At 39.5% G+C, this 24,154-nt stretch overlaps 1 protein-coding gene across 1 annotated transcript in view; it reads left to right on the top strand.

The window, feature by feature from the left end:
• SKAP1 (src kinase associated phosphoprotein 1) overlaps positions 1-24,154 on the top strand; it is a 280,282-nt gene that overhangs the window by 37,839 nt on the left and 218,289 nt on the right. Inside the window, exon 3 of the mRNA XM_045488552.1 lies at positions 20,954-20,979. Coding sequence (XP_045344508.1) covers positions 20,954-20,979 — 26 coding nt within the window. The remainder of the gene's footprint in view (positions 1-20,953; positions 20,980-24,154) is intronic.

Here is a 24,154-nt window from a genome sequence, read left to right on the forward strand (position 1 = left end):
CAGATATAGACCCACTCTGTATCCACTTTGTGAAAGTAGAGCAAAGGGGAGAGAAATACAAGAGCACTGGGTCAGCTGTCAGAAGCCAAACTCTTTGTTCGGATGTTATTTTTCTAACGCTGACTCATTCAGTTGAAGATTCCCCTAACGCCGATCTTATGTTGTCTTTCGAAGTTGCCTCTCTCATCACATTGTTTGGAATTTTTTTTTTTTCCAAGTGTTACAAAACTGCAAACATTACCAACCAAAGTTTCAAACCTCTATTTGATTTTCCTTTATAATGTCGCTATGATTTTTTTTTTTTAATTTGGAAAATGATGCAGGAAATTTCATTTCCTTGGGATTTTATTTTATTTCACAATTCTGCTGAAAATGAGTTGGGCCTAAAGTGGGTTTTTATCATCACACCACGTGAATCATATCTTCTTTGGAAGCCGGATCTTCTCCCCCACTGTGTACACTCATCTAGTCTCCCCAAAGTGCAGTGCTAGCAGGGTTGGTAATGAAATGCGGTCCTACTTATCACGCTCAGGAAAGGGCTCAGAGAAGACGGGGGAAAAATCAATCCCACAGGAACTTCTCCAGTGCTAGATATCCATATTTAACCCCCATGCATTTAAAATGGAAATGAGATTTCTTAGGGTTTTAGTTTTTGATTTACACAAGATGTCACCGCCTCCTTGGCAATGGGAATATTTTACAGACCTACTGCTGACCCGTTTGGGAAGATCTCAGCCTATCGCCCCAGGTCCAATGTAGTTTCTTCATATTTCTTTCAAAACTCTCAGCAGTGCTTTGCAATAGCTTTGATTCTTCCGGCTTCAAAGGATGCCCCTTCCAGGGCCAATCCTCTGAAAGAAAAAAAAAAAGGAAGACCAATGTAGGGGAACAAACAGCTCATAAAGGAAGGCGCAGCTCTCCCCGTGGCAACTTTTACTGTAGCCCATTATTAGGGAGTTTACAAATCAGTAATACCACAGCTTTGCAAACCCAAGAAAACTCCATTTTGTTGCCAGTACTTTGTTGCCAGATTTGTTCCGGGAGTGACCTAGTCTTCAAAAGTCCGGCTTCAGATTGTTGTATCGGAGAAACAGTGTGGCTTATATGAGATGCATTATTATTTAATGCTCGAACTCAAACTCCCTCCTGAGTTGGTGAGCCTTGTTGAGGTTCTCATTATAACTTACCAAAAACTTTATGTCTGCATAATCTCCATTAGCTATTTCTCTAAGTTATACTGGGGAGTGTCTCTCTTATTTGTGAATTCTGCCATACCCACAAGGTCCATCTTGCAATTTGGTAATTGAGACCTTTCACCATGTCTATTAAGTGCCCTTGTGCCTTTGTTGATGAAAGAACTGAGATATAAGAAATTACACAAAGTAATAGAATTAATAAAAGATTAGGATTTAGAATTTAGAATTTGTAATTAGTTGCTTAGTTCACTTAGCCATTACAAAAAATGAATTGGCATCTTTCAAAGATTATTGGTTTAAAAGAATTGTAACAAATATTGAAGTTTAGTCAATTATACCTGCATACTGAATTAATTAGGTGGAGTATACTAATGTCTAATGTATACTAATTTATTTTGGAATCCATCCAAAAGAAGATGGATGAGTGGATGGATGGATGGATGGATGGATATGTGACAAAGCAAATATAACAAAATGTGAGTCATAGAGGCTAGGCTGTAGGTATATATGGAGTTCTTTTAATATTTATGCATATTAGAAAATTTTCATAATATAATATGAAAAATTATTATATTAATATTATTCAGAAATCATGGACTTAATTCACTGTGGTTTCAGAGAACCACAGACTTCCTCAGTTTGGAAATGTAATAAACATATTTGGGATTTTTAAGGATGTAATTTTCTAGGAATAGCATTATGACTTTTGCTTTTCTAAGTGAAGTAAAGGATAATCCTCTAGTTTGTTATTTCTGCCATAAGTAGCTAACTTTTATACTTGTTTAAAACTTCTAGGCCAGCAATTATGGAGTGCTAAAATTCAATTCAAGCATTCTGCCCAGGAGATCCTGAAATTTTGATTTTTTTTTAAGGAAAGGCAATTTCTGACTTTTCTCATAAATTTGATAAAAGGAAAGCTAATATGAGATTGGTGGTCCAGTAGGAAATGGAACTCAATTTTACATTTTTAAAATCACTTTATGGTATTAAAAATGACAGAGGTTAGAAACAAAGCTCTTATTCTTTTATTGAACTAGAATTGAAAGTGGCAGAAAATCATTTTGGCCCTAGTGCAGTAAATGTTATCACTAAAACATGTTCGGGGGATATTAGGATAGTCTCTCAAGCACTGGAGACAAAAGTTCACAGAACAAGAACTGATTTTTCTGTCCTTATCTTGAAATTATTAGATGTACAGGAGATGAAAGTATCTTAGCTCTAAGAGGACAGGGGAGTGGAGTGTGTGTTGAAAATGATAATGTCTCCATTCTGGAGAGAGGTGAAATGGAGAGAGTATGGCGGAGTGGGTGTCCCAGCACTGACAGGATGATGGAGGGGGTCCACAGGCATGGGGAGCCAGCACCTGAACCAACCCCAGCACTGGGGAATCCAGAACCAGAGATAATTTCACCCGTGCAAAACTGTGCGCTGATAATGAAATGAAAAGCCAGGGATTCTATTCATTAAAAGAATTGCTTGAAGATTTTATTTAAAAGGGAAATGAAACTGGAGCTGTCAGCACCTACTTTATTTTGAGAATCCAATAGGAGAGAAATTTTAAGTCCATGTGGGAAAAACCAATCATTTTTGAGTGTGCAGTGTGATTATTCTTTAGAATTTTGTGTAAATGGAGCAGGTTGGTAGGCATATGTTTGCTGATCCTACAATGATTAAAATTCAGAATAAGTAAGGCTCCTGTGAAATGGAGTTTTCAGGCTCCAGCCAGTGTTCTGTACTGCCATATGGCATAACTAGAATTAATTGCTGTTCCCAGTCTCTTATTCTTTTACTGAATATCTAGGTGCTCTGTGTGAAATATAAGCGCTTCCACAGAAGTATTTAATCACAGGAGATAGATGTTTGACATGTTCACGAAAGCAGTGTGTGTAGCTAATAGTCGCTTGGAAGAAAAAGCCCTTTGTGAGGTTTTCTTACCCCCCCCCCTTTTTATTAAGAAAAATGCATGGACAGGAGAGTTAGCAAGGAAAAGAGGGAAGATTCTCAGGACTTTATAGGTCAGAGTCAATAGAAATGGTGAAGCAAGGAATCTTTTCTGCTCGAGTCTTCATTACTCCAGGTGTGGCTCGTGGACCAGCCACAGCAGCATCACCTGGAAACTTGTTAGAAATGTAAACTCTCGGGCTCCATTGAATCAGACCTATTGAATCATAATCTGCATTCCAATACAAATCCAAGGTTACTTGTATGCACAGTCCCATTTGAGAAGCACTGCTCTAACACATACGTTTAATTTCATTTCAAATTCATTTTCTCAGAACTCAGAATACATATTTCTGGAGATTATAAACTCCTTAAAGGCATGGATGGTCTTATGTTAATTTAAAAAAAAAAAAAAAAAGCTCTAGCATGGCGCTGGCAAGTGGTGTGAGCTAAATAATGTGAGTTGAATGAATGGGGGAGGGGGACTGTTAAAACCAGAAACTGATTTTTTAGGTCCTTGGCTAAACCTTAAAGCAAGAAACCCTCTTTATTAGAAAATTTAATATTTGGTAGCTAGCCCCACATATTCTTTTTTTTTTTTAATTTTATTTTTTAGCCCCACATATTCTTTTTTTTTTTTTTTTTTTTTCCAACGTTTATTTATTTTTGGGACAGAGAGAGACAGAGCATGAACGGGGGAGGGGCAGAGAGAGAGGGAGACAGAATCTGAAACAGGCTCCAGGCTCTGAACCATCAGCCCAGAGCCCGACGCGGGGCTCGAACTCACGGACCGCGAGATCGTGACCTGGCTGAAGTCGGACGCTTAACCGACTGCGCCACCCAGGCGCCCCATAGCCCCACATATTCTTTAACAAAGATAGGATGCCTTTTTTTTTAGTTTATTTATTTATTTTGAGAGCGCGCGCGCACACACACACACACACACACACACACGGGGGTGTGCGCGCGCAGGTCGGGGAGGGGCAGGGAGAGAGAGAGAATCTCAAGCAGGCTCTGCACTGTCAGCGCAGAACCAGACGAGGGGCTCAATGTCACAAATCGTGAGAGTATGACCTGAGACGAAGTCAAATGTTCAACCGACTAAGCCATCCAGGCACCCCAGGGTGCTTTCTTTTTACCGAGTGTTAGGGAGTACAGTCTCCTATGATAGTATCTCTCTAATGTTCTGTGGTAAGAGGGTACCAGGTTGCTGACCATGCACTGGCATTCTACTGGAGCATGGGTGCCAGTCATTCCACCATCGGTGTGACCCATCACCAGCCCTCTGCTTCTGGTCATCATACTGCCTACTCAGTTCTGCATATCTTTGTCTCCACCATCTCTCACCTCCCCCGATGACCTCTCTTCTAGCCTTTTCCCTGTGTTTCTTAGCATCCATGTCTTTTTAGAATCAAACTCCACTACATCCTCAACCATTTTGCTCCGTCTCTGCCTTCGTAAAACACACCTATTCTGCAGGACACTGTTTTGCTCACAGTCATCTTAAATAGAATTTGCTTACTTTCCAGTAGTGCTGTTGGCATTCTTCAAACTCCTTGCTGACACTTCTAGACTTTTCCCATTCAGTCTTGTCCCAACCTCTCCCCTTTGAGATGTGTCTACGTGGCTTTACAGGTCTCTGCCCCTCTGTCATCTTTTGAGATCACGCTCCTCCTCCCGCTGTTTGAGGACTGAAGCAGTGACACAGTTATCTTCCCTCCTCTGTTACCACTACGCCCCAGAGACCCTCTCTTTCTTAAATTTAGCTTTCCTCCCCCCTCTGTTACATGTCTCCTTCATCATAGAAATATGTTCAAATATCTCCTAATGTTAAGAAAAACATTACATCCTGCACAGCGGTTCCCTACTGTTCTGTATCTCTTTTTTTGCAGACAGAAGCCTAGACTCTGGTTTCCTCTTCTCTGGTCACTCCTCATTCCTCTACAATCTTGCCTCTGCTTCTGTCAAGTTACTCTTGCCAAAGCACCAAAGTGCCAGTAACTCTTTAATTGCCACATCTAGAAGACACTTTTCAGTCTTTGTCTTATTTGTTCTCTCTGCAGCGTCTGACACTGTTGATAGCTTCCTTTTCCTCCAAAAGTTAAAAACAAAAACCAAAAATCCTCTCCCTCTCTTAATTCCCATGGTAATAGTCTCTCCTGATTTTCCTTCTTCCTTGCTTTTACACTCTCTGTCTCCCCCTCCCACCCCCCCAGGTTTTTGCTTGGGCTCATTTTCCCGCCCTGCCCTCTTTACCATTGCCCCTCAGTCTTGCCTCTTTCCCCACCACATTCTTCTTAGGCAGTTGCACGCATGTCCACAGCTTCATGACTTCCTCTACAGTTCTGCAGCTCCACTGCGCATCTCTCCACAAGGCTTCAGACAGCATATTGGATAGCTCCTTTTGGGGGTCTTAGATATCTCAAAGCTCACATGGCTGAGGCAGACCCTTCTGGATGCCTAGCCAGCAGGCACCCTCCACTCTTCCTTGACAACAGAACCCTACTAGCCTAGGGATGAATCATGATTTGAAAGCCGTGACAGACTTCTGATAGCCTCTTACAGGACAGTCTTATGCTTGGGAGATGGCATACATTAAATGCAATAGCCACCTTAAGACATAACTCTGCTCTTAGGTATTAGAGCAGAAATACAGGAAGAGCCTAGGTCCTTCATGCCATTGTTGGGCCCCTGTATCAACCCTGGAGTCACCTGTCTTCAGACATTTTGTTTTAAAAGAAAAATAAACTTCTGTTTATTTAAGCCTATGTCCTTTAGGTGTTCTGTTACTCGTAGTCAGAAAAATCCTGATGCAGTGTCCAGAGCTGAACTCACTATTTTCTATTCTGCTCACCCCTAAACCTAATTCTGATTTCCCTAGACCTAACACCCCCAAGGCAGAATCCTGGGAGTCATTCCTGACTCCTTTGTCTTTAGTCCCTGAGCCATCAACAAGCCTATTGATTCTTCATCCTAAATCTGTCCTCCCTTTTCCCTTTGTCACTGGCTAAACTTCAGTCTTCATAAAGTCTTACTCAGAGCATTGCAAAATTCTGCTTTCTGGTTCTCTGTCTCAGGTTTCTCCCTGTTCCAGTTTATTCTGTTTATCCATTCTGTTGAAAGGGCAAACTTAAAAAAAAAAAAAAAAGATAATTTAATCATGCATGCTATAGAAGATTTCTTGATGTGAAGCAATAAGATATATACTATAAGTGAAAAAAGTACTATATATATATATATATGTGTGTGTGTGTGTGTATATATATATATATATATATATATATATATATATATATATATAAAACCTCAGAGAAAAATGCCTGAAGAAACCACCAAAATGTGTTCTTTTTATGTTAATTTATTTAAGTAATCTCTACACCCAACATGGGGCTCGAACTCAAGACCCTGAGATCATGAGTCACATGCTCTACCAACTGAGCCAGCAGGCACCCCACCCCACCAAAAACGTATGGTAATGATGGTAATCTCTAGGAAGTGGAGTTTGAGTGATTTTTAATTTCTCCTTTTTGTTTATTTGTATTTTCCAACTCTACAGTGAATATGTATTTAATACTAAGTCATTGAGATCAGAGCCTTTCCTGTTTTAAAAAGGGACAGATTTAATAGCCAAAGAATATTTGGTTTCCAGGTGAGAAAGGAGTTGGAACTGAGGGGAAAAGAGATGTCAAAAGAGGAAATTAAGCTTTAATTGTGTAGTATGGCCTTGGGTCACTCTTGTGAAGATTTGGAGGTGTTTTACCCTGTGCCAAAACAAACATACATCCATAAATGCACATGAAAGTAAAATTATTTTTGAGCCATATGAAATACAGCCATCCTTTGAGTAATTTATGATGATTTTGCTAAAAAATAGTTTGTTTTTTTTTTAAATAAAGGAAGTTCATTCTCAAGGTCTTCATTAGATGAGGTATGACTGACTGGGAACAACTTTCATTTCTTAGATATTATCTCTTTGAGCTGCACTGAACTGACACAGGATGAATCCTTCATTAGAAAAGGATTATCTACACTTTGTGTGACTAGTAAAACATTTGGGTTTGTGGGACTAGTTTCCCAAAGTGATGGTGCTTGAGTAAACCCCTCACTTCCTCTTTCTCAAAACATCAGTCACCATGATTGAGTTTTATGTTGGTCATAAAGAGAAATGGAATCACCTAAGAGCAGGATGAAGATTACAAACTGGAAGCAGTTAATTTGCTTAAATATTTATTGGCTCTTTGTTTACTCTCTGTTGGGAATGATGCCAGGCAATCAAGACAGTCTCACACATGACATAACCCTGTTTTTCAAGAAGTTACTGGGCCAGTGAGTGGCCAGACTCATGACCAGAGCCAGCATGTAGACCACTGCTCACAGATATCTTCTATAGAAGGTCTGAAATGTTTGATTTCAATTTGTTACATACCTGGAGTCTCACCATTTAGAAATTTATTTAGGCTCATCACCTTATTTTAAAATACAAATTCACCTGGAGGGTTAAGAGACTTTTGAGTGCACATGCATGTGCATTAGCCCTGTTTAATGGTTTTCTTGTAACTTTTGGTTAAGATGACTGTGCTTGGGAAATTCAGTGGCCAGTGAGTTGTTGAACCAACTTTTTATGTGTAATGAACAGTGTTAGGTACACTGAGGGTTATCAAAGCATCAGAGGATCCTTTTCCTTGGGAAGAATGAGGGCTTCAGAGACTCTAACATCTGTGATTTAAGAATGACAGAGCCAACATTCATTGCACATGCACTGTATGCCAGTCCCGTTGTCAAGGGCTTTACAGACATTATCCCATTTAATTCTCCCCATAGGTGTGTGAGATGAATATTGAATAATCCCTATTTAGCAGATGAGAAAACAGATGCAGAGAGGTAACCGACTTTCTCAAGGTTACACAACTGTTAGGGTCTGGAATTGGGATTTGAACCCAGGCGGTATGATTGTTGGGCCAGCACTCTTTTGAGGCTCAATTTCTTTATAAAAAGCAAAGAGTATAACTTTATTCATTTATTCATTGAATGTTTATTGAGCATATACTATTTGCAAAGCATTTTTGTGGTGAATATGACACAGATTCCAGTCTTTCCGTAACTTATTTTTGAGCTGGATAAACCAAATAATTATACAACACATGCACCTAGTAGGATTGTTGTCCTGCATAAAAGTGCCTAATATAACCCATGTTACTTAATTAGATACCCCAAAAATATTCCCAAGAAACTTACAACCCAATGGGAAAGATGTAAAAGCATGCATAAATAACTATAACTCAAGATATACTGTGGCTAAAGCTTTAGAAGAGGTACACATAGATTGTACTGTGAAATCCCAGAGAAAGAAGTCAGTTCTGGCTGAGGGGATCTGAGAAACCTTCAGGGCTATGAGATGGCATCATGGCTTGGCTGGGGGTTGAAAAGGATGGGTTTTGGTGAGGTACATGGCACCCAGAAATAGCAGGTACAAAGGTACAGAGAAGGTAAAGTTTAGCCATGTTTGGGAACCAAAGGGTAATTTGGTTTCTTAAGCATAAGGAAGTAATTGGAGAGATACCTGGAAAAGATTGGATGGAACCAAACGTTGGAAATGAGAGCTTTGACTGGATTTGAGAGAAGTAGGTAATTTGAGAGAGGAAAGCTCTGGGCAGGGGTATGTAAGCTGATGCTTTAGTAGGGAGCTATGGATAACATGTGAATCCTTGGCACCTGGGAGGTGGGAGATGGTTGCAAAGAGAATAGAGGGTAAGAATGTCAGAGTTTGCCTATGTTTCCTATGCCCAGAGAAGGAAGGCATATCATTTCTCCTTATCATTATCTTTTGCTTTGAGGACACCAAGCTCATGTCTATATCCTTGGTTCTATAGCTGTCTTTGGTTTGTTACAGGCTTAATAAGCTTTTATGGATAGCCAGGTAACCTAACCATTTCTTGGAACTTTACAGAAAAATTAGCCAACTTTATGCTTCAACTTCTGAAATGTGATTGGTTTGTAAATGAAAGATTGTATCTACTATACTTCAGATCTGTTAACAAGATTTAATCACTGTTCTGTTTTGTTTTTAAGATTTCATGGGTTTTTGAAACTGGCCCAGAATACTTAACACTATTATTTTGTTTCATTAGGAGAATGCATTCCAAGGTCCAAACAACTGGAAATGGAGCACAGACTATACTTGAACTGGGGCCTACCTATCTAGAATTTTCTTAACAGACAACCATTGGCAAAATACCCATTTCCTTTATAATGTTTTCCAAGCTTGCCCCATCATATGAATTACCTGAGGATCTTGCTAAAAAATAGTTTTCTAGGTCTCTACCCTGGAGATGCTAATTTACTAGGTCTGGGGTGATCTCTGGGAATTCATGTTTCAATAAGGGCTCCAGGAGAGTCTTAAAATCAGGCAAGTATATGTAAAAATCTTTATCAGAAGTTGTTTTTTTTTTTTTTTTAAGGTAAGGGACTACTTTGGTTTTCAAATGAATTTTAATAATGAAGGGGAAGGAAGGAAGAAGGATTTGACAGGGAAGTGTGAGTTGAGGCTGTTAGTTGGGTGGTGAGGAGGGTCCCCCAGTATGATTGGGGATCATTGACAGGAAAATTTTACCAACAGGGCTTAAGACCAGCAAGTAGCTGACAACATTTTAACCTAATTGACTTGTAGGGTGGGGCATAGGGATACGGTCAGCAGCAGCTGGCCTTGGTCCTTCCTTTGGCATGATGTTTGCCTACTGTCTTTTGCACTTATGTGTGGCCTGGCAACATGTGGAGACATTTCTGATGCTGAAAAATCCCTTGAAGTGGGACAGAACCAAAGTCCTGGCCCCGTGATGGGTCAGGTAAGTTCTAGGATTGACTGATTGATTGTAGTTGAACTGCTGGTGACCCCTGGTTCATATTGATACAGCCATAGAACTGGTCACATAGTCACTAGTCTTTATTTTTTTCTTTTCTTTTCTTTTTTTTTAGTCATTAGCCTTTAGATCAAGCAGTTCCATTCTTTATGATTTGGATAATTGGGACCTTCCTGTAAGGATTTAACTATGACTGCTATAGATACGGTACAAAGAAATAAATGGGAAAGTGATATTCTGGTATAGAATCTTGTGTAATTAGGAAAAAAACTCAAGTTGAGGGCAAAACTGAAACAACTTAAAAATGATCTCTGAATTTCTGTGTGTATCTCAGTTCCTAACTGGAAGAAAGTGTATATATAAGGGCATGAGATTTTTGAAAATTTCAGTAAATAATTCATTGTAGCTTTTAGAGTGGTTACCAGTAGAAGCCTGCATTTTAGATTCTATTTTTATATATTTAATTATTCAGATTTTGGAGTGGTATGAATGAGTGAAATAATATTATGTCTTTAATTAGGATTCTGTTGTTATTTTTCAATTAATCTGTGTCAGTAGCTTTAGCATTTGTATTAAATCATTTTCTTCATGAAAGCTTTTAATGAAGAAACAAATTGATTGTATTTATATATTGGATTCTTGCCACTACAATGTGTATTCGGTCGTGTCTTTTGAAGTATATTTTTGCCAGTCATATTGTGGTTATTTTTTGAAGCCAGTCTTTGAAGGGGAAAAACTCTTCGTTTGGATAAAGGTTTTAACTTAACAAAGCATTCTTATTTTTTCTCTTTCTCTTCTTCCTTGTCTTCTCCTTTGGTTTTCCCTCTTGCCTTCGTGTGAGTAATTTAGAGGGAAATGAAAGTATCCTTCCCCATCTTCTTTGGGATAAAATCCATACCCCATGGCATTGCCTGGAGAGCCTTGCCTGCTGCCTGTGTCTCCAGCCTTGTCTTTGACCCCTCCCTGAAATGCGCTCTGTGCTTCACTTAGGCTGAACTCAGACGGCCCTTCTGTTTCTCATGTCCATTCACTTACTTAGCAAGCATTTATTGAGCCCAATTTCTGTGCCACTGCGCCCTGAGGGCTCAGTGACATAGAGAGACAAGAGGACTGCGGTGCAGTATTGTAGGTGTTGCTCAGAGGCATACACAGAGGTGCTATGGGAACACCAAAGGACCACCAAGGGTTCACTGGGAGAAGAAGGGGCACGATGGAGAAAGTGTGCTGGCAGAGAGAGCAGAGACATGTGAGAGCAGCAGTGTGAACAGAGTAGGGGAGAGCCTCAAAGCTAGAGCTGGGGTAAACCACTGCAGGATTTCAAGCAGGGGAATGATAAGACTGGGTTTGCACTTTAGGTCATTTGAATAACATGGTGGTAATGACATTACAGCAGACATTTACCAAAGGCCTGCCAGGCGCCAGGCCTAGTGCTCAGCTCTTCGTGCGCATTATCTCAGTTAACCCTCCCCAAAACCATACAAGGCAGGTATAGCTTTTATTTCTATTTTAAAGATGAAACCAAAGGAGGGGGTGGGGCAATGGGCAAAATGGTGGAAGGGGAGTGGGGGATACAGGCTTCTAGTTATGGAATGAGTAAGTCATAAGAATAAAAGGTACAGCACAGGGAATATAGTTAGTGATGTTGTAATAGCATTGTGTCATGACAGGTGGTACTATACTTGTGGTGAGCACAGTATAATGTATAGACTTGTGGAGTCACTGTGTTGTACACCTGAAACTAATGTAACATTGTGTGTCAACTATAACTCAATAAAAAAAAAAAGATGAGGAAACTGAGGCTGCCAAAGTCTGCCAAAGTCTGACAGCTAGAAGGTGGAGAAGCTGGGACTCCGACCCAGACTTGTCTGCAAAGACTTTGCTCATCACTTCCTTCTTCATCAGCACTGGGAGAATGGGTCAGGGAGGAGCAGGGTGGCAGGTGGACGTCTTAGGATGTGGTGATATCAATATGAGTCAGGCATCTTGAGGGCTTGAATGAATCCAGCATCTGTAGACATAGGAGCTAGATTAAAAGATATAAAGGGAGTAGAATTTACAGGTCTTGGTGTTTGATGGGATGTCCACAGTAATAGAGAAAGAGGTGAAGAGGCAGTTCCTGAGTTTCAGTTGGGTGGGCAGAGATGTCATCCATTAAAACAGGGAACAAGAGATAGGAGAGGTTTGAGACTGGTGGGACAGAGGAGAGTCCTGAGAGCAAAGAGAAGAATAATGCTATTTCCTGTTTTTGGATATTTTAATTGATTGTGAAAAGTCTCCACTATGTACAGACATTACAGTCAAGTCTTTGGCCATTGGTGTCTCTCCCTCCTGCCCCAGCCTAAGCCCCAGGACATGCCCTCTAGTCTTCTCTTACTTTCTTGTCCTTCATCTCACAAGCCTAGAAGAACCTTAACCTCAGATTAATTCAACTATCCATCCACCTTCTCTGCTTTTATACTTGGGCAGCTACTCAGTGCTGAAGAAAAATTATGCAGTGGGACTTAGTAAGTCTTAGTTTCCAACCCCAGCCGAGCCCTTAATGACACCTGGCAGTTACTTTACATGCTTCCTCTTAGCAACATTTCTAATTTCCTCTCTTCCCACCCTGCTCCCCAGTCCTTAGCAGATTTATCATATCACTCTTGAATGACATCATTGCCTACTTCACAAGATAAAAAAGAGGCTTACAGGTTGGAAACCACTCAGAATCTTGCCATATCCCCTTCTCAAACATGCCTGCTTTGGGCCTCTGCCATCTGTTCTGAGGGGCCTGGCCCCTCTGCATCCTGGCCCTGGCCTCTCTGTGACCCCCCCTCCTTCCCCTACCAGGCATCCTCCTCTATCTGATCCCAGATCCTCCCTCAGCAACCCTTATCTGCAAGCAGTAAGATAGGTTCTGGCATTAGCCAGACCTGGGTTCTTCTGGCCCTAGTTTTTACCTTGTGTGTGTGTTTGTGCCAATCAAATCACTCCTGCACAATTTGACCATTCCAGCCAAACAGTCTCACAGTTGGGGCTTTCTGTACTCTCAGTCCCTCACAGTGTCTGGCAAATCGCAGAGATTTATTAATGTTTGAGAGAGTGAATGCAGCCTTCATAACTTGAGATATAGATGGTATGTTGGCATGTTAATGTTGAGAAATGCACTCTGCCTAGATGAGCTCTAAGAACTAGTCCAGCTTAAATATTTTTATGTAACATTTGCTCTCAGGTGAATAATGTGATCATGTTCATAACAAGGTAAATACCAAAGGAATTTTCGAGTGAATATCATGTGTTTGAACCTGATTCTGCACAAGATAAACTGTGGTAGCTTCACAATGTGGACTTCTAAACTTCTATGATGCAATCAGATAACTTCTCCATACTTCGTTTTCCCATCTATAAAGTGATGGGCTGGATTAAATGACCTTCAGTGTCCTTCCAGCTGTAAAATTCAATGAGTATAGGGTCCACAGTCACAGTGTCATGCAGATAGCAGTTATTTACTAATCAGATAACTAGGAGTCTTGGTGACCCAAGAGTAGCTATTAACCTGAAGCAGGCAAAAATAAAATAAAATTAGGTTCCAAGCATCAACACAGACACAAATGGCAGAGCCCAAGATACTACAGTTTAAAACATGGTGATCAGCTGGATTTCTTTGTAGGTGATTGCTGCCTTGTTCTCTCCAATACACAAGTCTGGAACCAAAAGATATCTCTGGTTTACCTCTTGACAGTCTATTCCCAGCCTGCCTCCAAATCTGTTGTCAAATCTCTTGTCCCTCTTCTTGGTCTTCAGTAAACTGTCTCTCAGGCTTTCTCCTTCCCCTCCAGGCTGCACATTTCTGCTGGTTTGATCACAGTGGACATCATTCCCTGTCCTTAAAAACAAGCAAGCCAACCAACCAACCAACCAACCAACCAAACAACCAGTTCTTCAGCTGCTCCCCTTTATCTACAGAAAGAAAAAAAAAAAAATCTAAACTCCGATTTGACATTTATAGTCATTTATTTGGTCACAATATACCTGGCTGGCATTTTTCTTTAATAGTTCATCGAGTTATAATTGGTTGCCTATTACATGTAGGGAGCATGGAGATTATGAGACATACAACCACAATTTGCAGTCCTGATGCTAGAACAAAGGAGAAGGGATATTTGAATGCAGGTTTTCAGTGATGTGGTGAAAGACCATAATCATTGACTAATTGAGGAAAGTATGTAGATCTCTTACTGTTGGAATCCGAGTGGATGTTGGATTGACTGTGACAGGGATTTCATGTAGTGAAAGTGTTATGGAAGACTCTAATGGTGAGTAAGGTTTTATTTATTTTATTTCTTTATTATTGTCTGGGAACAGACTTCCAAAAAATCAATACTGTCAACATTGGATAACAATGCTTGTTTATTATTTAATGAAAGTTGAATTGTGACCAGTTCATAAGTAAGAGAACATTGTGTTGTCTTCCAGAGTAGGTTTCTAAAATTTGTGGGTATAGCGGGGCACCTGGGTGGCTCAGTCGGTTAAGCATCCGATTTCGACTCAGGTCATGATCTCAGTGTTTGTGGGTTTGATCCCTGCATCGGGTTCTGTGCTGACAGCTCAGAGCCTGGAGCCTGCTTCAGATCCTGCCTCTCTCTCTCTCTCTCTCTCTGACCCTCCCCTGCTCATGCTCTGTCTCTTTCTCAAAAATAAACATTAAAAACAATTTTTTAACTTGTGGATATAGTCTCAAGACCACAGAAATATTACGTCCAAAAAGAGAACCTATGAACTTATGGCAGATGCTTCTGTTACATGAGTTATATGCTTCTCTGCTATTACCACAGTATTTGTTATTTACTATCTTAGATTGACATCTGTTCATGTATAAATATCTCATAGTTTAGACCAGATTGTAAGCTTCTTGTAGGCAGATACAAGGTCCTGTTCTTTTGATGGATTGAAGGTACTGGGCTAGATGGGGCACCAGCTCCCCTCCAGGGGACTTCCCATTCCTGCCTATTTCTGAGACTCGTGCCCCAACCCCTGAGTCCCAGCCTCTGAGGCCTCCACCAGAGACTTCCACCAGATGGTGCTCTTTTCCCATTTCTGTTCTTGGGTGTCGTTGGCCATATTACCCTTTGCCACTTGTCCATTCTTTTTGCAAGGTAGTAGATGAAACACTGGTACTAGAAAGAAAATTTGAAATCAAGGGAATCTTCCAAAGTGAGAAATGAAGTTTTAGGAAATATCTGTAGTGTACAGACTATTAGTATTGTTCACAAAAGCCATTTCCTTGGTCATATATAACTCTCTACATGTGGCTGCTCAAGGCCATTTGCAAGGGTTTTACTAGTGTTATCAACTTGCCATTGAAGCCCTGGTCAACCAGGTTTCCATTTGAATTCTAAGATTCCATTACTAATATCAGTATAACACTTCATTCTTGGCAGTCTGTTTGGAGACAGCCATTACCAGAGAACAGAGATAGTCGAGAGGGAAATAGAAGTCATCTCTGGACCTTGAGTATCGCAGACAGCCTATCCATTTAGAAGGCACCACTGTTTTGGTATAAAAACCAAAGTTCAAATTTACATCCTTAAGAAGAGATTCAATTTTGTTTAGCAGGTGGCTTAACAAGACAGAGAATGTATGATGTGTTTTAAATTTCCATAAGTCACAGGTAAAATAACACCTTTAATACTTTAGTTGCAAAAAAAAAAATCATCTAGATGTTCTAGATTTATAACATTACAGATGTTGGCCTTTCTGGGTAGCTATTTTATAATGTCATTGCAACCTTATTCATCTAACCTAGAGGGTCTTATCATTTTGGAGGAAAAGAGTTATTGACATTTTTGGAAATCTAATGAAGTTTATGGACTCTTCTTCAAGGGAAAAGAAAACATAGATTGATTTTAACCCATAATTTTAGGGAGTTTATGAGTCTTCTAAAGCTCAACTATGGACTCCAAGTTAAAGATGTCTGGTCTAACTACTCTCTGATGCTAAGCTGTCTGACAAAACAATTATACCTTCTCTTAATAGTAGATTTATTTCCTATATTACAGTAAATAGAAAAACAGTTAATGTGGAATTTAAGAGCTTGAACTCTGAGCCAAGGAGACCTGGATACAAATCTTGGTTCTGCCATTTAAATTTTTTTTTTTCAACGTTTATTTATTTTTGGGACAGAGAGAGACAGAGCATGAACGGGGGAGGGGCAGTTCTGCCATTTAATAGCTGTGTGATTTTGGCCAAGTTTGTTGGCCTTCCTGAGTTTCAGTTTCCTTATTTGTAAAATGGAAATAGTAATAGTACTGACCTCATAGGGTTTTGATGAAGGTTAAATAAAATAATACATATAAAATGTATACATAGCACAATGCCTAGCATATGTTAAGTGCTGAATATGCTAACCTTTGCTATAATCAAGAGATGGAATTATTTTTCTTTCTGAGATATTTTCAGTAATAGAGGATAAAGTAGTTTGTCTTACCTACTTCACCAGGATCTATCTAATTAGCTAGCTGAGGGGTGAAAGCTCTGAGTACTTTAATCTCAATAACTATGTTCATTGGTTAGCTCCATAGTCAAGAATTTGATACCCACCCCAACTTTCCAGTCTAATAATTAAGAGTCAGTAGCTTCATTTTTAGCAGACATCTAGTGTTCTGTGACTCTTGAGTAGCAAACTAGATCAGTTTGTTTGCAGTTTGAAAGATACTGAAATATATCAGCAGGTGGACTCTATGTATTTTAGACACCATTTTGTCCATGGCACCAGAGCAAAACACTTGTCATATACAAGACATTCAACAAGTATTTGTTGATTGAGTGACTGAATTCTGTTACAATGGTAAAATGTATCTAGAGGAAAAAGTGAATTTTGCTGAGTGTTTTTTAAATTAGATTATATTTTTAAGGCTTTCCTCCTCAATTTTTTATGAGAGTGCATGCTCTGGAACTAGTTGCTAAGATTGGAAACTTGTCTGCCTCATTACGCGCCGAGTAAACCGTGAGCAAGTTATCTCCCCTCTCAATACCTTGGTTTCCTTAGTTATTAAATGAGCATAATAATAGGGTTACACAGTGTGGAGGAAGTGGGCTCATATAAGAGAAGTATTTAGAACAGTGTCCAGCAATATATTCGAGAAATCTTAATGTTGTTATTACTGTCCTTGCTATTACTACTACTGCTACTGCTGCTGCTGTAGATTCAAGATCCCCTCAATATGGTGAATTCAATTTATTTGTTGTTATCTTTCCCGAAGTTTCACTGAAAATCTAATTTAAAAACACAAGTAGAATGCAACAAATATTGCATTGCATGTTAACTAACTAGAATTTAAATAAAATTTGGAAAATAAAATAAAATATAAAATAAAATAAAATAAAAATAGCAAACTTTGTTTGACATGTAATGTAACTGTAAATTTTCTAGGCTATTCTGCCTAGCCGACCGTTAGGAAATTTTATTCTTCTATTTTCATTTTTTGAGGAACAAGTAAAGATGGATTTGTTTTGACTGAATGTGAAAATAATAATCATCAATATGGTTGCAGCATTTTCTCTCTGCTCATTCTGTGCTCATCTTTTTCCAGTTCCAAATATCATTTGCATGGACCTGATGATGTTGAGTATGGATATTGCCGTGGAGTGATAGCTTCCTTTTCATATTGAAGCTGAAGCTTCAAAGGGAAGATTAAAGAAGTGTTTGTTATCTATCTGCACAGGCCTGATATGAAATTCTCAGAGGCTTTTAGGATAAACACAACTCTGTGTGTGTGTGGGGAGGGGGGTGTGCGCGCGTGTGTGCATGTGCCTATGCTTTTTCTTCTATATAATTCTATTGTGGTATTTGCATTTTGGTTTAAAATTTCTAGTTTCAGACTTGTTGGAGTCTCCGGCTAAGGGATAATTGTTTTCAGAATGAAGGAAAAGAATTAGAAGCTGTTGGCTGGATTTGACTAAATGCCTCCTAAAGAGCATAGAATTCTCTAGTGTGGAGTCATCTTTCCAGAGAATGTGATGAAGGCCATCTATAGGATATGTTTAATGAAACAAGATCAAAACTTTAAATGTGTTGTGTTCAGCAAAGAATAATCCATAGTGCCCTCCAGTGAGGGATGAGGTTGCTCACCTTCTCGCCTTACTTCTAAAAAGAAGTATCCTCTGTGAGCTGTGGGGTAGAGGTGTGTGTGTGAACAAACTTCTTGAGGGTTGTTGCACAATTAAGGCTTAGGGTAAGAAGAAAGGGGAAAGGCAGGGTAGCAGGATTGTTTTATACCTTCTGAAAATGAAGGGAACTAACATTCCACTTCATGCCATTCCACATCAAGTTCTACATATGATTTTTATTGGCAGAAATATTTAATTACAACGTCATCAAGATTAAAGTGGATTCTGCTATTTAACATCAACTAGATAGACCTGCTACTTTATTCAACCATTAAGTTGAATTATTTCTTTGTAATCAGCCTTCATATGATACAGCTATGATTGGCAAAAGCAATACTCTTGGTGGGGTGCTTGGGTGGCTCAGTCAGTTGAATGTCCAACTCTTGATTTTGGCTCAGGTCATGATCCCAGGGTTGAGGGATCAAGCTCTGTGTTGGGCTCCATGCTGAGTGTGGAGCCTGCTTAAGATTCTCTCTCTCTTTCCTTCTGCTCATCTCCATCCCCTTTAAAATAAAATTTAAAAAATAAAACATAAGCGTTATGTGAACTTATAAGATCTTAACTAAAAAGAGAAAGCAGGAACCCAGGGGCACTTTACAGTAGGTAGAGAGGGGAACTGAAGATATGTGTGTGCATTGTAGTAGGGGTTGTGGGGGAGAGAGGACAAAAGAAGAGGTTGAGATCATCAACAACATATTTTGCGTACTTAATAATTTGCCAAGAGTTGGCCTTTAAACTGCCACAGCATGGCTCCATTTTTTTTTCTGGGTCAATAAATGAGAACCACATTGGTTAGCAAAGTTCCTGCTGTTGCTTTCATATACATTTTGGCAAGAGAAGTGCACACACGCATGCATGCATATATGTGCACACACACACACACACACACACATACACTTGCACAGACTCACATTCTAATTTCTATTTCTATTGAATTGGAGGTTGGGTAACTATAGGAATCAGGGGCTAGAGCTGTGGCACAAGAGAAGATGGAAAGTTGCTCATCCCTTTGATGATTTGCTTGATTAGCTGTTTTTTATAGAAAGGAGTTTTATGGAAAAACTCTTCACAGTGGCCAGGTACAGTGGGAAGCTGCGCTGTCTGCCAGGGCGAGATTGACCCATCATACTAATTTATGCAACTTAAGTTACAGCCACTTTCAATCTCCATATGCCTTTATATCAGCATGGACACCCTTCTTCCCAGCTGTTGCTGCTTTACCCTTCCCACCTCTTCCTCCTCTTATTCCCTCTCTGTCTTTCCACTGCACATGTCAGAGCTGTCCTGAACTTTCCCTGCCCTATCATCCAAGTATCTTACATTTCTCTTCACCTGATTGCCAGCCCGGAACTGTTCTGGGAAAAGAAAGGAATACGAGAAGTCAACCAGGAGGCTTCACCATCTTCTCTTCCTTATCTTTTGTAGTTTCCCACAAATTCATCTTGAATTATGGCAACATACTCCCCACTTATCTCCTTCTTTTCCATTTTCTGAATTTTTGTCTTATAAAGAAATAACCTAGATACTCACTGGGATGATACTCTCTCAAGTAGCCTCACCTTATTTCAGTTGTGGGTATGCTGGAAGACACTCCATTATTACCTATGTATTGCCTTTTTCTTAATCTTTTTTTGGGTTATGGATTTCTTTTAAGAATTTGATTTAAAAAATAACTCTGGACTCTCTCCCAAGGAAAAAGGATATCAAATGCACATACACATTCCTGAGATGTTAAGATGAGGATAGAAAAATATTCATTCTATTTAGTGGCATGGAATTCACTATGTCCATGACAGGAATTAATGTGTGGTTACTATAAGCAAGATTGGAGTATGTTGGGGAGTGAGTGGGAGGTGAGAAAACAGAGAGAAACTACAGACAACACTTCTTGAAAATTTCACTGTGATATGAAGGGAAAGAGGATAGCAGATGGAGGGATATGAAGAAAGTGAGGGAGGGTTTGCTTTATTTTTATACAAGCATAAATACTGATGGAAAGGGCCATATTGAGAGGAAGAGGTTGAATATATACAAAAGGAAATCAATACAGAATAATGTAAAGTTCCTGTGAAGGCAGGAGGAAATAGAATCCAAAGTACAGTAGACTTTTGTGGGTAGCCGCCATATATAACATTGCTTCTATGGGGGAAAGTGCTATTAGATTCCAAGTAGGTGACTTACAAATGATCCTTTCTGCTACTGCCATTTCATTAGGTTTAAGACTTTAAGGGTTGTTGGCTTTGCCAATGATATCCCAAAATAAAAGAGGCGATGGAATGACACAGTGAATTGTAAGAGCCCCAGTCCTGGCATAGACTCTCAAACGTTAGGTGACCTTAAGTCAGTTGTTTGGGTTTCACCTGTAAAATTAAGAATTTATGCCTAGAAGTATTTGAGGATGTTTTGGGGGTGGGGGGATGCTGTTTGGCTGTCATTATAAGTGGGAGTGCCACTGGTGTTTGGTGCCAAAGACCAGTGATGCTGATTGCCCTGTAATACACAGGACAGATTGTCACAACAAAGAATTGTCATACTCAAAGCCTGTAGGGCTCCTGATGAGACACTCTGGACCATGGATGGCTAGGTAACCTCTTAGGACCTTTCCAGCAATATGGTCAAAATTTTCTGAGTTAGAGTGAGTTAAATGTTGCCTTCAGGCCATTGAGAATCTTCCAAATCTCAGGGACGCTTTGGTTTTTCTCAGAGTGGGTAGTGGCTTGGCTGGTTATTGACTATTTAGCAAGCTTTTTGGGCTAGGTGCTGTATCTACCATATGTTTGACTTATTTCCATTCTTTTCCTTGTATTTCAGGTACTATTGGGATTTTCAGCCCCAAGGTGAGCGCTTTTTGACCATTTATGGTTTCACACTAAAAATGTGTGGATGGTATTGTTTACTTCTGTGTCTTCTAAACAAGCTTCTACACAGAATGGTATTAGCCATATCTAAGGAAAGTTAGTGGAGTGTTTAATTAACCTTCACCCTGCTGGGCTCCCCTGCCCTGCTTTTTAGCAACAAGAGGCTGTGATGCATCTGCCTTCTGAGTGGATTGGTGCTAGATTATTTTATCGAACCAAAGCTATAATATGCTTTTACTCCTTAGCTTTGTTAGATGCCAACAGGATCCAGTAGCATTCAAATAAAATGGTGGCCGAGTCCATAATAAAAACCTTGGGAGGGCTCCAACTCAGCTAATCCTTCATTTGCTCCAGATATAAATTCCAGTTTGTTACCTCCTTGGTCACAGTGGTCTTCCACACAGCCTGCCTGTCTGGCAGCAGAGAAATGTCAGAAATAGAGTAGTGTTGAAATTCCCACTAGAACAGTGTTATCACATTTTAATATGAGCCTCACTGCAGCCTCGGTGCTTCTAATTGCTTTCAAACCATTGTTTTCCTGCTTTTGCTTGATGAACCCAGCATCTGGCATGATTCTAAAAACTACAACAGACAGCTGTGTGCAAAATTAAAAAAAAAAAAAGGACAGGATTAGAACATATTTTTAAAAGGTTCAAAATTGGATTTTTTTTTTGCCTGAATTCAGTTTGAGGGGGTGTCTTTCAACTATATGCATTTTTTTCCTTTTTAGTACTCTGATTGAGAATGTCAGAAACCTCATTCTGAATATTGATTATTAACCTATTATAAATGGGGGATTTTCATTTTTTCAGAGAATCACAGAGTGTTTTAGATCAAGCTTGCAAATAGTTTTATGAACTATTTTGCTCTAAAACTTTTTTTAATCAATTGCCAACTTTTCCAGGTTTTTTTTTTTTTTTTTTGCTCTTAATATTGTCAGTGTATCCACTGTCAGTGAGCAGTAATACCATAGAGAAATTCAAATTGTGAGGAATGATACTAGTTTTATGAAAATTTTAATTTTCCTAGCTCACACTTTTAGTGTATTTCAAGTCTATATAAGGTTTTGTTTAAAAACAGTCAGAAATAAATACCTTACACTTTTAAAGGCTTTTGACTCTTGTACATTGGTTGTAGTATTTATATTTTTTAATTTATAATATTTTAAATAATGTGATGTATTACTGTATTTCTCACTGTCCTAAAGCATTTATGGCTAAAAACATAGACTGAGAATAGAGAATTATATGTAATAATGTAGCAGTTTGCTTTGCAGACTATGAAATATGCTCTTCAGGCAATGGCCCTCTATAGTTCAGGGTTTAACAGATGTTAACCAAAATCCACAGGGGCTAGAACGTGAATGTGAACTGGCAGAAACGAATGGAACTGTGAGAGTAGAATTAATTACCTAAAGGAGAAATAAAGAATTAGTGTCAGAGATACGGCATAGTAATGTGTTGCGAAGAGAAGATACTTTGGAGTTTAACACAGGAGACTATATGGGACCACAGAGACAAGGGGCAGATCTTACCAGATTCTTGTAGTGGTGGCATTGCAGTCACCTTCCAGTTTATGGCAACTTCTACACAGCCTTTCTCTCTTAGAGGACAGAGGTAGAGTAACCAACGGAACAGTTGAAGAGTTTACTTAGAACAGACAACTCTATTTGCTTCTCAACAATGATTGGATATAGGTAGCAAATTCTTTGCTCATTTGGAAGCACAAGTAAGGAAAGATCAAGTTGGAAAACCCATACTGATGTCTTGGCCCCAGCCTTGCTCTTCCCCCTAAGACATTTTTTTGACGGAGTATCTTTTACCTTGCTCTTTTGATCAGATCTTAGCTGTTTGCACATTCAGAAACTGGCAGAGTGTGCGGGGCAGGGGGGCACTAACAGGTCTCTGGAAGGCACTATAGGACATTTTAGGGATATGAAAAGAATAAGAATATGTAAATAAGAGAACAGCTGGCAAAAGAATTTAAAAAGCCCTGGAAGACTAGGGAGTATTGGGAAGGGAATGAGAAAGGACAGAAATGATGGCCTCAAACTTTCTTACCATTTTTATCTATGGCAGGATCCTCATGCAGGAAGGTGATGGGATGAATTTTATTAACTCCGTGCATTTGCCTAAATACACACCTGTGTTCTTCAGGATATTTGGACTAAACTAGAGTCTGGTGCCTGGGAGGAAAATAGTTCTTAATTATAAAAGATCTCTTATTTACACATCTCTTTAGTAGTACACATTTAAACATCTGGTTATGGGAAAGTCTGTGATGAGTTGGTACAATGTGTTGAAAGGGTCACCTTTAAAGAAAGATACTTGGGAGGATGGACTGCCCCGAGATAGAAAAGATTGCAAACAAACTCTTTCTTACCCATCATTCCATTAAACCCCAGGTTTAATGTGGTAGAAGGGTGACCATTGAATAGTGTTAGGGAGAGTCTTGTCCCTAGTCTAGAGAAGAATCATGCCATGGTAGAAAGAGCATGGACGTTGAGTCTTGACAGACCTGGTTCAAATCCCACCCAAAACATTTAGCTAAAGGTCATGTGACCTTAACAAGTTGCTTAATTTCTCTGAAACTCAGCTTCTTTATCTATAAAATGGGAGATGCTCCAGACACTGTGCTAAGTCCTATATATGTGTTATCTTATTTGATTTTCAGAACAGCCCTATGAAGCAGGTACTAATAAACCCATTTGACAGACATGGGCACTGAGGCACAGAGAGGTTGAGAATTGCTCAACGTCGTGCCCCTCAAGGATTCTAACTTGGTCAGGCTGACTCCATAGCATATGCTTTTTTTTTTGAGATAGAATTCACATAACACAAAATTCACCCTTTCAAAGTATACAAGTCAGTGGTTTTTAGTATAGTAAGTACAGTAAGAAACCTCATGCTCATTCATAGTCCCAGAGCCCATGCTCTTCGTCACTGTATTTTACTGTCTCATCTGCAGTGCTGTTACGAGGACGAATGGTAATATGTATAAGCCCTAGCACAGTACCTGGGCATAGTGAACAGTGAGAAAATGTAGTGTGCATTTACGAGTGTGTTAATGGCAATTCTTGCCCTCACATTTCCACCCAAATTTTCTTATTGGCCCACAGTCACCTTCCTGAATGATGTTTGTTAACAAAGAATGA

The sequence above is a fragment of the Leopardus geoffroyi genome, chromosome E1 (assembly GCF_018350155.1).
Source record: "Leopardus geoffroyi isolate Oge1 chromosome E1, O.geoffroyi_Oge1_pat1.0, whole genome shotgun sequence".
Taxonomy (NCBI): domain Eukaryota; kingdom Metazoa; phylum Chordata; class Mammalia; order Carnivora; family Felidae; genus Leopardus; species Leopardus geoffroyi.